Below are 16,474 nucleotides of genomic sequence, written 5' to 3'. Positions count from 1 at the left end.
CTATGGCAGTGGGGATGTTCAACCACCTGGCACTGCAGTGAGATTGGAGGATGAAGGAGTATTCTATACAAGCACAGATAAGGCTTCTGCAGGCTGTGATAAATTCATTCAGGATATTGTTACTATCAACAGCAAATTCAGGAAGGTGATAACTTTCTGAAAGCTGTGCTCAGAGAAAGCAGAGAGGGAGTAGGGTGAAGACAAGATTTACTGTGATGATTTCAGATGGCTGAATATTAGTGTCTCCAGAAATCTTGCATCCTACATATGCCTCATCTGGAATCACAGAGGTGTTTGCTGATTTTTTTGGATTGCTTCTCTTTTAAGAAATTAAATGAAGTTTTACTGCGAGATGACTTGAACTTTATTAAAAATTAAATTGCTAAATAGTGTACAGACATTACTTATCATGGAAGAAACTGCTTTGACATAAAAAGGAAAATATTTGTATTGGTGAGATAGATTGTCAGCCCCTTACTGTTCTTATGCTAGGTTGTATTTCTTGTGCAATTACAAAAGCAGGTCTAGAAATGAATTTTGGATGTGAAAAGGAAAAATACATTCTGTAATGGTAAAGCTCTTGATCAGAAGACCTCAGAACACTTTTCAAAAGTCACTGTTACTTGTCCTAAAATATTAATTTTCAGAAATGACTTTTCCTCAGTTATTGTTAGGGTCATTGAGCTGTAAAGTTTCAAATAAAAATCTATCTGTACTTAAAGAAAAGTAAGAGACTCACCACTGAAGTTTTAATAGGGTATGCAATTCTCTCCACGAAGCTAAGCTGTTTTTCCTTCGCCTAACCTGGCTATCTTCTATTACCTCTCCTTTCTTCTCTTCTTTGACAGTGTTCAAGAAAAAAGGAGATGAGAACAAAGAGGTGAATATCCAGCTTCCATATTTTAAAGTAGATTTCAACATATACCGTTTACCAAACTGCTGTTACAAATTTAATTCGTTTTTCCATGTCCTTCCAAGTTTTTATAGTAGGAAAATTGAGGAATGTAGGGATTTCCAGCGACAATATAATGCATAATAAGGATTCCCAATGGCAATATAATGCATAATAGGAAGTAGATCTTAAATTTTCTTAAATCAGACTCTCATAATTCTTAAAATATATTCAAATCATTTTTTTATTTTTTTTTTTTCTGGTCCACTCAAAGCTTTAAAATCATCTCCTTTTCTCAGTGATTCATTTAGGCATCCAGTGGTGTCCTGAAATGACAGTTCACAGTTTTCCTTGCCAACAAAGAGGATTGTCCATGTCTGTCAAGCAAGTGAAGGAGGGGAAATGGAATGAACCTACAGGAAAAGTATAGGGCTGACTGCATCTTAGTGCTTTCATGTGAAAATTTTGAAGTAAAATAAAGCAAAAGAAAAACAGAACCTGGGTGGTCATCCACTCTACTGTCCTTCTGAGAATTACCTGATGGCAGGATTACCATTTGTATATTGTTCCACAAAGACATATCAATATATCTTCAATATATTTTGAATACTCGTACATGACTTTTTTTTTTTTTTTTTTTTTTTTTTCCCCTGACCTTTCTCAGTCTTATTTGGTATTTATTGTGGAAAGATTTTCTGATGTGATTGATGTATTTGGTTATTGTTTGTGTAACCAGACTAGAAGATGGTGTCACATGGTTTGCAGGAGCAAAGTGAGAGTTGGAGGTTTCCATGGTACAAGTTACTTGTGCTATTTAAATTCATTCAGTATTTCCTGGGTGGAAAATCTGGATATGTTAGAGCACTTCTTTTGTTCCACATTGTACAACTTCTCTAAAGATGGCTACTGGTTACTGGAATGCGATTGACCTTCCGACATAATACTAAGGAAGGCAAGTCTCTATATCTGTTGTCAGAACTAGGCTAGGATATAGCCAAACATTTGTCTTATGCTTTACATTTGGTCTGTACCACAAGTTTAACGATGTAAAAGACAATCTTTCTATGCTACATGGTTACTGAAGACTACCATAAAAAGTTAGATAGCAAGTTTTCAGTTATGGCAGGTAGCTGGGTGTGCCCACATTGTGATCCCTAAGGTAATAAGAGTTGCATCCCATGCTGCACAGCTCAGTATTGTTTCTTCCATAAAAGTCACCACAGACACTTTTCAGTTCTCCCAGACATGTCTCTCAGAGACTGGCAGAAGAAAAAACCTAGGTCACCGTCTTAAAAGTGATTCAGGCTTCTTCAGATTAATTTCTTTATTATCTGTCATTTACTGAGATTCACGACTGTTTGTTTTTGTCCCCAGTTATTCAGTTCAGTGGAGTTTGGCAGAAGATGGCTGCTTCTTCATGAGGGAGTCGCACCAAACAGGTTCTACTGGTAAGAGCAAAAACCTTTTCCTCATTTCCCAGACACAGCTTCCCCATATGTACAGAGATCTTGAAAAGGGTGCTTGAAGGCAGCATGACTGAATACAGTCTGCAGTCCTGTCAGTATCTACTTGTTGAGATTAACTTTGCACTGGCATGAAAGGGGCATTATTCCTCCTGTTCTGTGTTTATACGGCACTTGAAAGTGGTGTCTTTGATCTCTGAATGATGAACAACTGAAATATCCTGTGTAACAGTCTGAAGAAAGCATTGATTTGGGAGGGGAGAGTTCTGCAATTTTCTGTGAGTGTTTTGAGTTTAAGCTTAACAAAATTCAGCATAAGCTTGCTTGCACTCAGAATGGAGTCTTGGAGTCTCTGAAGACACTAATATTTCTAGCATGGGTAACAGTGCACATCCTCATCTTCAGTGGCTGTTATTGTGCTTCTAACTGCTGTTAGACCCAGTCCAGTCCCTGAGCATAAGTTAATGACCATTGAACCAAGCACACACACTTCTTCACTGTGAGCTTAAATCACTTTGTAGTATTGCTTCTAAGCTGCCAACCCAAAATTTCCAGTCAGATTTCAACCTTTGTGGATCAGGTATATTGCATATATTCTCTTACTGCATCTTTGAAAGTCAGTCAGTTACATCAGTGGTGAAATGTTGGGGAGTTTGGTGCCAAAGTGACTTTAAAGAAGTGTAATATGTCTTTGTCACTGATGCAAGCTTAAATTTTTGGTGCATAAACTTATACTATACAATTAGAATCTGATCATCTCTCAGTTTTAATACATGGGTTGTCCGTAATGGATGTTTTAACTTCAGATTCAAACATTAGTGTGGTCAAAACTACACAACAAGGTATGAAAAATCATCCCTGGATGTAGGACCAAACTTTCCTCTAGTCTGCAGTTTTTCAGTAGTAACAGATTTCTTTGCATTTTGATTCAATTTTATCTATCACAGACCTACCAAGTGATCCTGGTGTACTGGTAACTCTACTCATAATTCTGACTGCAGGCAGATCTCCCTTCATTTGCTTTACATAGCGGTGATTTGCATACCCAGTGTAAGTCTCTGTAACCACAGTTTCCATAAAGTGCTTATCTGAACACTCCCAACACACACACATGCACCCATACATGCTGTTATGGAACATCAGTAGTATAACTTCTACTTATGTGAAAAAGAAAGTTGAGGAATCAAGGAGATGCTGTTTTGCTTTCCTACAGATATGGTTGTCATAGTTTAAGTAAAAAATAATAATAATAATAATAATAAAAACATTTATTTTTTAGTATTTGGGATTACTCTTTTTGCTTAAAATGGATGTCAATCTGCAAGAGTTCTCATCAGCTCTATATGGAGGCAGAACTCTACCTCTGAGCAGATGCTGGCTCTTGTCCTCTGAATATGGACTTTAAAAGAGAAGCTTTAGATTCAACGGTCATTTTGAAATCAGGAGGTGCTGAACCAGGTGATTAAAATTAGATCTTCCTGGTGGCTTTTAACTCTAAGTTTGTGCCAGTTCCATAGGTTTTGAGCATAGCAAGATTCAAGAGAGGTTCAGCCAAATATTTTCTTTTAATTTCTGAAAGAAGTAAGAGCTCTAGGTCAAATTTACTTCAAAAATGAATTAATATTTGGTTTGCAAAGGATATAGACCAAAGATTTTTTTTTGCTGCTCCTGATTTTTAATTCTTTCTCATAACCTGTGTTATCTGAAGCTTTCACAAACTGAATTCCATTTTTAACTTAGACTTGTGTGTTTGTGTAGACACAGATATATTACTCCTACTTCTTTTCTATGGGACTCCTAGCTGGGTTTCAAAGTGTCAGATACAAACACACACACGCCACTACATCTTTTCATGTTTCTCAGCTAATAAAAGTGGAAAGTCCTACAAACTGGGTACTTCAGTTTTTGGGACATCCAACAAAATTGTAGTGACTGAAGAGGGTCATAGAGTTGGAATGAATGTTCCTGTTCCTGGATCCCTGAGTCCTGTACTTCACTTCAAACCTTTTGAAGTTTCTCATCATTAGTTATGGTAGTGGTTTATTGTAAATTGAGCTGATGGATGCCTACAATAAGAATAATGATGAAAATGATCATTTTTCCTTTCTGTGGAGATCAGACTTTGAAGGCCTCTTAGAACCTTACAAATAAGAGAACTCGGCCTTGGAGCTTCAAAGGCAAAGAGTAAGATGAAAAGATGAAAAGAGGTTCCAACCACCCATCTAATTCCCTACAGCCATAAACAAAACATGAAACTGCAAGCCTGTATTTTCACCTTGAAGAAAATGTACCTTGCATAATATAACCTCAGTGTAAAGTAGACTGTATTTCTACTAACAAAACTAAAAATAATACAACTTGTGGAGACAGTGTTAAATCTCTTTCTTGTTTACTTATTGCGGTCATCACAATGAAAACAAACAAACAAAACAAACTTACAAACCCACTCAGCTTCAGTTATATGGCCACTGCCAGAGCTGGTGAACATCCACAAAAAAAGATGTGCAATTAAGAGCATGTATACCACAGGGAGCAACACTGAGCTTTTCTGTGCAGCCAAGTACCTGAGGACAAAGGAGGCACTGAAGTGCTGAATCAGAAGGGCAACCCTTTGCCCTCAGAGCATGGCCACTGCTGACTTCCCTTGCAAGGAAAACAAAGGGAAACAGAGGGTGCAGATCAGAAGTTAAAATCCAGACTTCTGCAACAATATCTGTATAGCCAGTGCTGATGTACAAATTGGGTTGAGCCTGACTTACTGTCCTGGGTTATTTACTTAAATATATATATATATATATATATATATATATATATATATATTATACATTTGGGCTTGAGAATATGCAGTCTAATCAAATACTCTTGAGGGCAGAAATGAATAATAAAGGACAATGTCTTGAAGTCACAGATTTCCAAGGAAATTAGTTTGTGGGGATTCTCTCCTGTTCCTGAAGCTTTCTCTAGATCACATGGACTTGAAGGGATCCACCAGAATACAACCATATTGTGAAGAGAGCGAGGGCTATATTTTCTCTGTGGGAAATGAAGGCGACATTTGAATATCTAAGGAAGGCTTTAACAGGGTCTGGTTCCAGGGCTGTCTAAATTGAGACTTCACTAAGATCAGGAAGACACAAAGTAAAGGCTTTGGCATAAGGCTCTGGGGACTTCACTTACATAATGTTGCTTCTTTTAACAGAGAAGGAACATCTGTAAGACTTTAAAGACTTCTAAAAGGATTTGAATGATTGATGAAAGCAAAGATGCATTTTCCTGATTTCTCACTGATATTTTAAATTGACATTTTACTCTGTTATGTTGGTTTGGTAATTAGTTTGTGGGTCACTATAAGTCTTGTGAATAAACATCACTGGGCTTGCTAGTTTTAGTCTTGAAAAAACTCTGCCTGAAAATGCTGTCAGAGAAATTATAATGCCATTTGCAGCTGCATTTCTTATAACTGTATATCTTATAAGATATCTGCATATCTTGTATCTGAAAGATAATTTTATTTTTTATTCACTTATTTTTGGTTGGTTTGTGAAAGATCCCCTCCTACTACCACCCTAGAGAAATTTAAAGCCCTGAAGAACATTAAAACAATCTGTTGATGCCTGCTATATAACTCTGAGAAAACACATTGTATAGAGACAGCTCAGCTCCTTGTAGCTCATAGGTATTTTGTGTTCTTGCATCATCTATTTCATGAAATGGAGTCATTAACATGAGAACAAGACCTTTGTTTCTTCAGAGCTCACCTGTTCCCCTCTTTTCATTCTTCTACTTGCATCTGTAAGCAATGCTCTGACATCCACACTTGTGATGGAAGAGATAGTAATATCACAGTGGAGGAACATATTGGGGTGGGGGTGGAGGGAATGAGCAGAAAAACCCAAACCTATAAATGAGGTGACTGGGGGGAGGGGGGGAGGCGGGGGGGCAGGGAAGAAAAAGATATATCTGATTCTCTACCTCATTAAAAGGTTGTAAGGACACATTTGTTCATGCATATGTGTTGGGCAGGCTTTAGTGAAAGGTAAAACTATCATCTCTAATAATTGCTGTAATTAAGGTATCTTATCACATAGCTGTTTGCATAACCTAGATATGTGGAAGTGATATATTGAGGAAAGCGTAATGCATTCAAACCGATGTACCTGATGGAAACATAAAAGAATCTACACTGCATACACCCCGAAGCCACTGCGGTTCTGCACTGTGACAACATTTTTTATGCTTTTTGTTATTCCTCTGGCACGTTATGATATTTTGCTGTTAAATGTACTGTGACAGAAAAATGCATTAAAGTTAGAAAGGTGCTTAGTAATTCTGGAACCGTGCTGTATGAAAATACCCTAATTGCTAGGAAGGAGTATTCTAAGCAATATTAGTTCAGCAGGGTAATACAGAAAAAACAAGTTAATGTACATGACTTGTTGTTGATAGCATAGTTTTTCCTAATATGGTCAGCATTAGGGGAAGAGAATGTAGTAGATTATAGTTAGGAAAGGTGGATAAATGCTTTATCTAAATGCTTCTTGGTTTATTTTTGTTATAAACGTTGATTTTCAGCATACATTCCTGGAATTTTGCTGGCAAAGACTCTGGTTTGTAGTGAATGCAAATGTGAAGGCAATTGCCAAATCAATCATATTGGGAATTGCTTTACTTTTTTTTCCTGCTTTAAGTGGTCCAGTCAAGCAGTTAAAGCTCAGCAGCGATACCTTGTGACTAGCAAATCCAAACATTCAGGACCAACAGCTGAAAAAAAACGCAACCTAGTCAACGTGCATACAGTTTACAATGGCCAAAATATTCAAGCAAAAAATTATAATTAAAAACTAGATTTTTTTTTCTGTTAATCTCATGAAGTCATATATTCAGCCAGAAATTATTTTGTGAAATTTAGCAAGTCAAGATATCACAATTAGATTTGGCCCTAAAATAATAATAATAATAAAGTTTTAAAACTCATTAAAATGTATTCTTTTATAAAATGGGAAATTTTCTGAAAAGATTCTCAACTAATTCCAATCATAACCTACCTCTGAAATAAAGTCAAGGAAAAAAAGTCAAATAAAATTGTCTTAAAAACAAGCATAAAATGAACAATTGAAAAAACCCAGGTAGCAAATTATATCTAGTTATAATCATTAGGTGTATCAGTGCTATTAATTTATTTACTTATTTGGTTATTTCACACAGACAAGCAAGTAGAAGAAATACAAAAGAAATATCATTTCATACTTTAAGAAGCTTACTGTGTTAATCAGAGAAAAATTACAGCTCAGGGCTTTCATGCACTACATGGCCATAACAGATTAGAAATAAAAATGTCATAATACATCTAATTTTTGATAGGGTTAGGTGTCCATGATATTAATGGTTCCCCTAACAAAGTTACAGTAGATATGTCAGTTTGGGAAAAGATGTTGCTATGTCTCCTCTCTGACTGTCTTGTGTTTTTCTGAGTATGAGAAGGAGAAGAAAATGGATGCAAAGTTTGTAAAAACAAGCAAACAAAACAGGCCAACTAGCTTTTCCCCTCAAAGATATGCATACACACTGAAAGGGAGAAAAAGATAAACCGGTAAGCAGCTGGGGGGACAGATGAGTAGATAAGGCTATATTTGTGTTTCTTTTATGAGCAATGGCAAGGAAAGATAATCTTTAGAGAAGAATTATATAGTATATATCTTTTCTTTTCCAGAGGATGTTAGAAACTGTATTTTAAAAGGTCTGACTGTGTTCATTGGAGCAGCTGAAAGAGCTGAAAATCAAGGGAAAAAAATGTGTCAAAGCTCTGTAAAAGCCCTGTTAAAAACTCCATTATATTCAAGCAGTTGGAGCAAGCCTGGCAAACTGTCCCAGCATACTTGTCAGATCTTGGCTTTGTGAGATTTGCACGCCTACCCAGGTGGGCTGAAGCAATTTAAATGGCATGGTGTCTGGGCTGTTTACAAATGAGGCTGTGTATTGCTGAACAAGACCTTTTAATCACTGCAGGGCAACTGCTGGAGGCTGATGGGGAAGATGCCAATCAAAGGGCATTGTGACAGCCTGTCCAGAAAATCATCTGCTTGATCTAACACAAAAGCCATACCCGATGAATTGAAGTGTACTAAAAAGTTAAATAAAAAAATACATATTTCATAGCTTAAATACAGTGGAAATGAGTACATGCCAGATAGGCATGTCACCATGTCACCATGTTTACAGGTGATCTGAATTAAGCAGCTGGCTGACAAGGACTAGTAAAAGTGGTGAATTTTGTCTGACTTGCCTTTTTTTTTTTTTTTTTTTTTTTTTTTCATGAAAACTGCAAAGATGGGAGTAAAATAGTATATTGAATGTTATCCTAGAAGTCATAACTGAGTAATGTCTTATCCATTTATCTAACTCTGGCCCCCAACTCCCTTTTAGAGTCTTGTCCTTCCATTATGAATAGGGACGATGGAGGAGAAGAGGTATATTCCACCTGAGTAAGCCTTTTGGCACTCTACTACCTTATTCTGATTGACAGGTTGGTGTGTTTTGTTTTTCCTGTTTCAGCTGGTTTATTTTAAAACAATCATCCAGATTTACTTTATAAATGAGGACAGCCTCCCCTGAGCTCTAACTTCTCTCTCATTCTCCACTTGCTCCCTACTAAAGATCTGCAGAATTAGGCAGGCATCAATATACCTGTTTCAAAAGCTTGATTTGGGGGTTCCTCAGTAGCAGAAGCCTGAAATATGTCAGTTTTCAACAGGCACTGGACAAAGAAGCTGGTCTCTCTGTATACACCTATAAAAGACAGCCCCTGAAGGGAGTGAAACAGTGACATAGTAAAGCTGGCTGTGGATTTGTCTGGATCTACATCAGGAAGGTTTCATTGCTATTTTCTGTTGTACGGTTAATGAGAAGCGTAATGTCTAAGCAGAGTTGACCTTACCCTCATGGTGTATATTATATGACTTCCTGACCTCCTTTGGGGCATCCTGACTGGGTTGCAGCACTACAAGATGGCAAAAACACATGCATTAACAGAGTGGGAAGCCATGACCCTATTAGACTGTACCATCAGAGAAGCAGTAAATCAGACAGATTTGGTGCATGATAAGCTGAGTTCGGAGGGTATAATTGCAGGGTATCTTCCTCCTTCCTTCTCTTCAAGCAAGTTCCAAGGAGGATGATTCAAGTCTCCTGTATTATGTGAAAAAGAGATGTAGGACAGGAGTGTCTTAAAATCGTGATCTAATCCTGGTAACGAAATTTTATCCATTTACATCAGATTCTGATTTTAAGCCATTCTTCCTACCTGTGTTACCAGCAACAGATTCTTACCCCACTAAGAATTCACGTCCATCTATTTTAGAGTTATAGCCAAGTTTCCCCTCCAGAACTTTCCAAAGAGAGCTGTTCTGTTACTGTAGTGGCAAGGAAGGCTTGATTTGCTACTGTCCATTAAGCCGTGGGGTAAGTGGACATCACAGATGGAAGGTTATGGATATTCTTTCTCTGTGGTTGCTAAAAGTGATGGTGAGAGTGGAAGTGGCCTGGAAATCACACCTCTACCCCTGTTTACCCATGCATCTATTGGAGTGTTGGCAGCAACAGCCACCTGCTTTTCTGAATCGGTGTTGCAGGGTGGGACAACTAAGAAGAGTTTCATTGCATTGCTGTTTCCCATCAGCTCTAGATAAAAAGTGACAAACCAAGTAAAGTATTCCATAGGATGGATTTGGCCCAGTGGCTGACAGCTCAATTGCACAAAATTATATCATTTCACCTGACAGAGTAATGTGGGAAAGAACAGTCCAGATATACAGCAGAGAAAAACTAATTAGATGACTGCTTTGGGAAAATTTATTGGCCAAGTATAAAGAAATGAAGTACTGATTTATGTCTGTCTGGAATCTGGCCTTTGGTTTCTAAAACATATCAGGAGAATAAAATGGTTAAGAGATGTAAAAGTTAGAAAGCAATCTTTAGAGAATGTTCATGTAATATTAGAATCTATAAAACTTCATGTAATAGAGACTAAACTAAAGAAACCACCAAGAAACCTCACTAAACTCCCTGGGATAGATTCAATGCCTCCTGTGAGCAAAAATGGAACAGCGAATGTCTGCAAAGTCCTCATGAAGTGAATTTAGTAGTAGAAGGAAAGGGAGTCTGAAGGACTCTCAGGCTCTATTTTTATCTCTGCCATATAACTGTGTGATCTTGGTCAAATCAGAGAGGTCCCTGTGCTCTTGACTAATCAGTGGAGTTTATCTATAAAACCGAGAAGAAAAATTTTCCTCAACCCCTTTTCCTGACTTGTTCTACTGGTCTTGCACTTTTCCATAGGTCTTGAGTAAATCAGTTGCATGCAGGGAAGGTTACTTAAAGGTTGATTGTCAAGTATCTCTGGACAAAAAGCACACTGTTCAGAGCTGCATGTTACTATTTTTATGAATGGCAATTAAGATTTAGAGTGGTATAGAAGAATCAGTGGAACTAGTAAAATTGATGCTACCAAGGACTGCACAAATATTATCTGATGTTGCTGTTTGCACTCCAGCCTTAAAAATAAAAACCTCCAATTCAATAATTTGGAATAAGCTGGCAATTTTTTAACATGAAGTGGCAGGATGTGTTCCAGAAGAAGTGGGGGAGCTGGTTTTGCATTGGCAAGATTTATGATAAGGAATTCATATGAGTGCTGAGGCTAAAGGAAGATAAATCCCTAAAGGCAAATTCTACCAATAATTGAATTACAAAGCCATTATCATGTGCTGAACAGAGCAACTTTATGGCTCTATTGTGACAGGATAAAGCTTGTTAGAATATTTATGTTCACAGGACAACTTTGGCATAAGGATCTCTGAGAGTATGTTCTCTCTCTTTTCCACCGATCTGCTAATTGTCTTTCCTGTGCATTGCAGTATATGTAGAGAAGGAGATGTGCTCAAATTAGGGGTGGGGTGCTGAAGGTCAGGAGCCATCTGAAAATAAATATCACACTAAGCGCAAAGTCACCTGCAAAATTCAGCTAGAGTCAGAAAGAGAATTAGAATAAGTTGTGGCAAGGTGGAGAGAGAGCACATAGGCAGAAGAGCATTTTGAATGACTGAGGGGTTAAATTGGATTTTCCAAGCTAAGCATCACATTTCTGTCTCGTATTGTTTTGTAGCCACTGTTAACTTACATTGAGTCAGTGTTGATAACTCAAAATGGCCAGGACTGCATGGATCTCATTCCATCCACCTTAGTCGAGTCACATTGATATCTGTCAGTTATCAGTTATCAGTTATCAGTTATCCTTTGCTGCATGAATAAATAATACTTTTTTTTTTTTTTTTTTTTTTTTTTTTTCTTCCAGAAGAAGGTGAGAATAGTCATAGGAGTCCTGATTCTGCACTTGTTCATTTCATCTGAGATGTTGGAAAGCTGTATAGCATCTCTGTCCCCATAAAAATGAATGAACTACATTTGCACTGGTAGAACTGGTTCTGTCTGTGCAAAGGGGATAGTAGAATTTCTGTTCATAGAATCATACGATGGCTCAGGTTTGAAGGGACCTTCAAGATCATCTAGTTCCAACCCCCCTGTCATAGGCAGTGATGCCACCAACTAGATCAGGTTGGCTAAGGCCCCATCCAACCTGGCCTTGAACACTTCCAGGGATGTTCTTCCAGCCTTTAATTCTCGGCCATTTTCACTAAGACTTCTCTAAAGTAAAGCTGTCTTTTATTGCTGAAGTTAAAATACATTTGACCTTGGTTGTGGGTGTGTATAACACAAGGAATATATGTGAAAAGTTTGCCATCAAATTTCTTGTGTGTGTAGTCCCCCATATAGTGTGACTAGTCTGAAGTTAAGCATCCAACAGCAGAGGTATCTAAAGCTAATTTTCAGAATGTACAGGCCAATGAGATGGAGTCTTTATAGTCTGGTGCTTTGAGTTCTTTGTTTATGAAAAAGAGTATGTTGAAAGTAAAAGTACACCATATGGAAGCTTTTGTTGTCTTCACAGTGATGCCTTTCTGCAGTTCTGAGTGGTCTGACTGCCTTGCAAGCCTCGTCTTTTCCCAGCAGTCATAAACAGTTGCTTTTTCCTATAACAGTGAATACAACTCTGGAAGAGGAGAGAACAGGATAACAGGGGTTCTACTGAATTCCGCAGAATCAGAGAATGGTTTAGATTGGAAGGGGACTCTGGAGGTCTTCTAGTCCAACCCTCCTGCTCAAGCAGGGCCACTTAGAGCAGGTTGCCTAGGATTGTGTCCAGATGGCTTTTGAAGGTCTCTGAAGAGATAGACTCCACAAACTCTCTGGGCAAGTTCTATGGCTGTGAAGAGCTGCCAGGCCTAGGAAGCCAAGATTTTAGTAATATGTCAATCAGAGAGATGACAAGGGGTCAGTCACTACAGAAATATGCCAACTAACATTTGCTCATTAATGTTCAGAGCCAGGCTTTTTTTTTTTCCTCAACCTAGTTCTAAAACAGAGGATGATTCTGGGTCTTTTACTTGTTCTGCTTCTCATGGTGGGTATAGAATCTACATTCAGAGCAGTTACTGTTCTGCAGCCACTGATATCGATTTGCAAATCTCTCAGGCGCAGATGACTACTTAGCAGGCTTGACAGGAATTAAAGTTTTAGGAAGCAACCTTGTAATAGGACTGTTGGAATATTACATATTTAATAATGTGAGCATCTTCTGTAAAGGCAGAGGGGTCACTTATGTTCCTCTTGCCTTTTTAAAATCCTAATTTCCTAAAAGATATTTTCTCTTCATTTTCTTTTCAAAACTTCCAGACAGTTATACCAACAAAACACAAAAAGCTAATTGGAAAAAGACAATAGGCACCACTTAGCAGAAGGTGTTGCTAGCATATCTCTGGTGTACTGAAGTTTCAGGGAGTATTACAGAAAGTGTGAGATTAAAGGAACGGACAAAGGGCATGCTGGTATTTTACCATAAGTTGAAAACAAAGAAATGCAAGAAGAAAATTTTGTGGATGTATGTGTGATTGATTGGTCTTTGAGAATGGATGTTAAAAGGGAAGAGCAGAACTGATAAATAAGAGAACAAAGTGCTATCAACATAGCTAAAAAGTTGCTCAGAATAGGGCATGGCAAGGCTTTTGCTGTTTATTTTCAGAGAAATACCTGAAAGAAATCAGTACTTCAGTTAGTCTTAGAGCATTTCTGACCTGTACCCCTGTTCTATGTAGGGTGCTTGGTTTGTAGGCTGTTAAATGCACAACACTTCTCTCTTGCTTATTTAACTTGCAAAGAGCACTTTGACCACATTGCATGGTCTATGTGCACAAAAGTTATTGAAGTAGAATGGGGAGTTGTCTCAAGTTTGAAACATTGAGTTTGAGGCTTTGGGGTTATCTAGGGCAAATCCAGCATGTAGTATTCTTCTTCCATGTATAAGCTTGTATTCAGCGATCACTCTAGTTTTGGTAGAAGAACTTTTAAACCCAGTCATCAATCAGGACTGGAATTTCCTTGTAATAAGTTACGTTTATTCACTCTGTTTCATGCTGATGCCATGGGCTTAACACAATTGCTTAATGATACACAGGCTTGTAGAAGTGCATGGTTCTCACATACTAAGGATGATTCTTCTTGCCTTTTCCCTTTATTTACAGTCCATAGTTTATCTATAATTCATGTTTTTAAATTTAGGTAGTAAACATGCTGCAGGTGTGCTGCTTTACCTGCTTTGGGGCACTTATTTGTTCACATATGGATGCCTGTAGTGTAGGTATCAAGACATCTTAAAGTTATTGGAGGGAAACAGTCTGTTCTAGGATGAAGTTTGACTTCTCATGTGTTTATGTCTAAAGTAGAGCAGATGAACCACAGCACAAAACTGACTGTTTCTCTTCACTGTCTGCAGAGGTATTTGAGGCTGATTAGCTCAGAGGTCTATAGCATATAACTGGGTAAAGTGTATATTTCTTTATTTGACTTCTGGGTAGTACGAAGGGATACACAGAGATACCATGGAACAAGACATCATGACACAAGAAAATGTGACATTTAATATTTTCTGACCATTAGGCCTTCAGCAGGATCTAGATGTGGGTAATGTCTGGATAGCAGCTATACCAGTACATCTAATACTGATTTGAGCAAGTATGTATTTATATTTTGCCTATCCTTTGTAACTGAGTATTCTTTGTTATCAATATTGTCAGGCCAGTGTTATCGTGCAAGGGCCTGACTGTGACCTTGTGCTGTCACAAATAAATTGGGCCTGTTATATTGAAATGATGGAATGTGTCTTCTCTTGGGTAGGAAGAAAGATATAGCAGCTAAAGAGACCTGGATATGATTCTTATCACTAGCTCAGATGTCCTGCTTGACTTTAGAAACTCCCTTAGCTTATCTGGGCTGTGGTTTTCTTCTTGTTTTACATCACATTTCTAATTTGCAGGGGGTTAGACCATATCAAAAGAAATGAAGCCCTTGAGTAAAAGAATAATGTTTATCATGAGTCATATTTCAGTCAACCTTGTCCTGTCCATCCTTGGTACAATTGATGACTTAATTCTGCCTTGAGTTGAAACTTCTGCAATCCTAATACTGGCTGTCCTAGCATGAGATGAAGTAATACGCAGGTCACTACAGCTGTAGCCTTCTAACTTTCTGGGGTTGGTCGACCGAGATATTTATACACTACTGTTAAGACATTTAAGAGTTAGATGTAAATTATGGCTCATATCAGAAGTGAAAACATCAATGACAATCACGTTCCATCTGTCAGTGAGACATATCTCATTTTTTATTTTATTTTTTTATTTTTTTTGCTCATTTCCAGAAAAGATGCGATAGAGGTGTTTCTTGGGGTCAGAATAGAGCTGTGAGAAAGGAACTCTTAATATACCTGACTGTAGGCTTGCAGGCTTTAATTAAGGCAGCAAGTTCTTTGCTGAAAGAAAACCACTCTTGCATGTCTCTGAAGAGACAAAGTGTTCAAGTCCATGGAATATAATCCTTTTTTCTTTGAAGAGTTCACATCCCCATGGCACAATGTCAGGTCAGGAGGAGGTGTGCACTGAAGAAGCTGAGCTGTACCTTCTGGAATGGCCCAGTTCCAGGTGTGTTTTAAGTCTGGTGAATAAACAAGGATAAAAAGGAGATATGCCAAATTACAAGCTTAATCCCTCTGTATTTTTATGGCTGTTTGTCACTAGCATCTATCTATCTTGAACTGTATTGTAACCATCAGGCCCAGCTTTTTGGCCCTAAATCTACTGATTATAGTAGGTGAAGGAAAAATGCCCTAGGAAGGTACTCCCTTCCCACACACTTGGTGTCAATCATCAGGAAGCAGAAATTTTAAGTAAAGGTTAAATGCTTAGGAGAAAAAAAAATATGTTATAAGAGCCTTTAAAGATGGCAAGGAGGTGAAAGCAATACTAGCTTAGACTTTTCTGAAACTTTCAAGTCATAGCAAAAAAAAAAAAAAAAAAAAAAAAAAAAAAAAGGACTATCTAACTAAAGAATTGTTACAGATTTTGTCAGCGAAGCTAAGGATTCATCAGAAAGTCTTGTTATTGTTAACATTTTTGTAATGGTTATTAGTTAATGTGCATGATGATTAAGGACTAGAGCTGCATCTGACTGCAGTCAGTGGGAACTGAATTAAGGACTAAATCACTGTTTGAACCTCACTTTTGATTTCCTGAAAAATAATGAGGCTTTGAACAGAACAACATCTAATTTGTCTATCAATGGAAATGAATGTTTATCTTCTCTCATGCATCTATTAACTCAGAGGTCAGGCAGTTTACATGAAACTGTAGGTTTAACCCTAGGATTTTCTAGGATTATCGCTTGCTTGACAGGGCCAAGACCAGAAACAAGCCTAATTGTCAGAGTTGCTACTGAGGCTACTTTAAAATGGAGTTAGTACCCACCTGCAGTCAGTAATGCAGGAATTCAGACTGTGCATCAAACTAGTGGCTATTTAGACTATCCCAGTGAGTTGTCAAGGCCAGCAGTGCTGGTGAAGTTGAACACTAGCAAAGGAAGCAAAGCCTGAATCCATAAACCCTCTATTTACAATGGTCAATGTCTTTATGCTTCTTAATTCAGAGTGAACAAGTGATCATTTTCTGAATCAATC

At 37.8% G+C, this 16,474-nt stretch overlaps 1 protein-coding gene across 2 annotated transcripts in view; it reads left to right on the top strand.

The window, feature by feature from the left end:
* Positions 1-16,474, top strand: part of SORCS1 (sortilin related VPS10 domain containing receptor 1) — a 292,547-nt gene that overhangs the window by 187,193 nt on the left and 88,880 nt on the right. For both annotated transcript variants that reach the window (XM_035330764.1, XM_035330765.1), the window contains exon 5: positions 2,267-2,340. In XM_035330764.1, the coding sequence (XP_035186655.1) occupies positions 2,267-2,340 (74 nt within the window). The remainder of the gene's footprint in view (positions 1-2,266; positions 2,341-16,474) is intronic.

The sequence above is a fragment of the Oxyura jamaicensis genome, chromosome 6 (assembly GCF_011077185.1).
Source record: "Oxyura jamaicensis isolate SHBP4307 breed ruddy duck chromosome 6, BPBGC_Ojam_1.0, whole genome shotgun sequence".
NCBI classification, from domain to species: domain Eukaryota; kingdom Metazoa; phylum Chordata; class Aves; order Anseriformes; family Anatidae; genus Oxyura; species Oxyura jamaicensis.
This window is presented reverse-complemented; position numbering and strand designations above follow the sequence as displayed.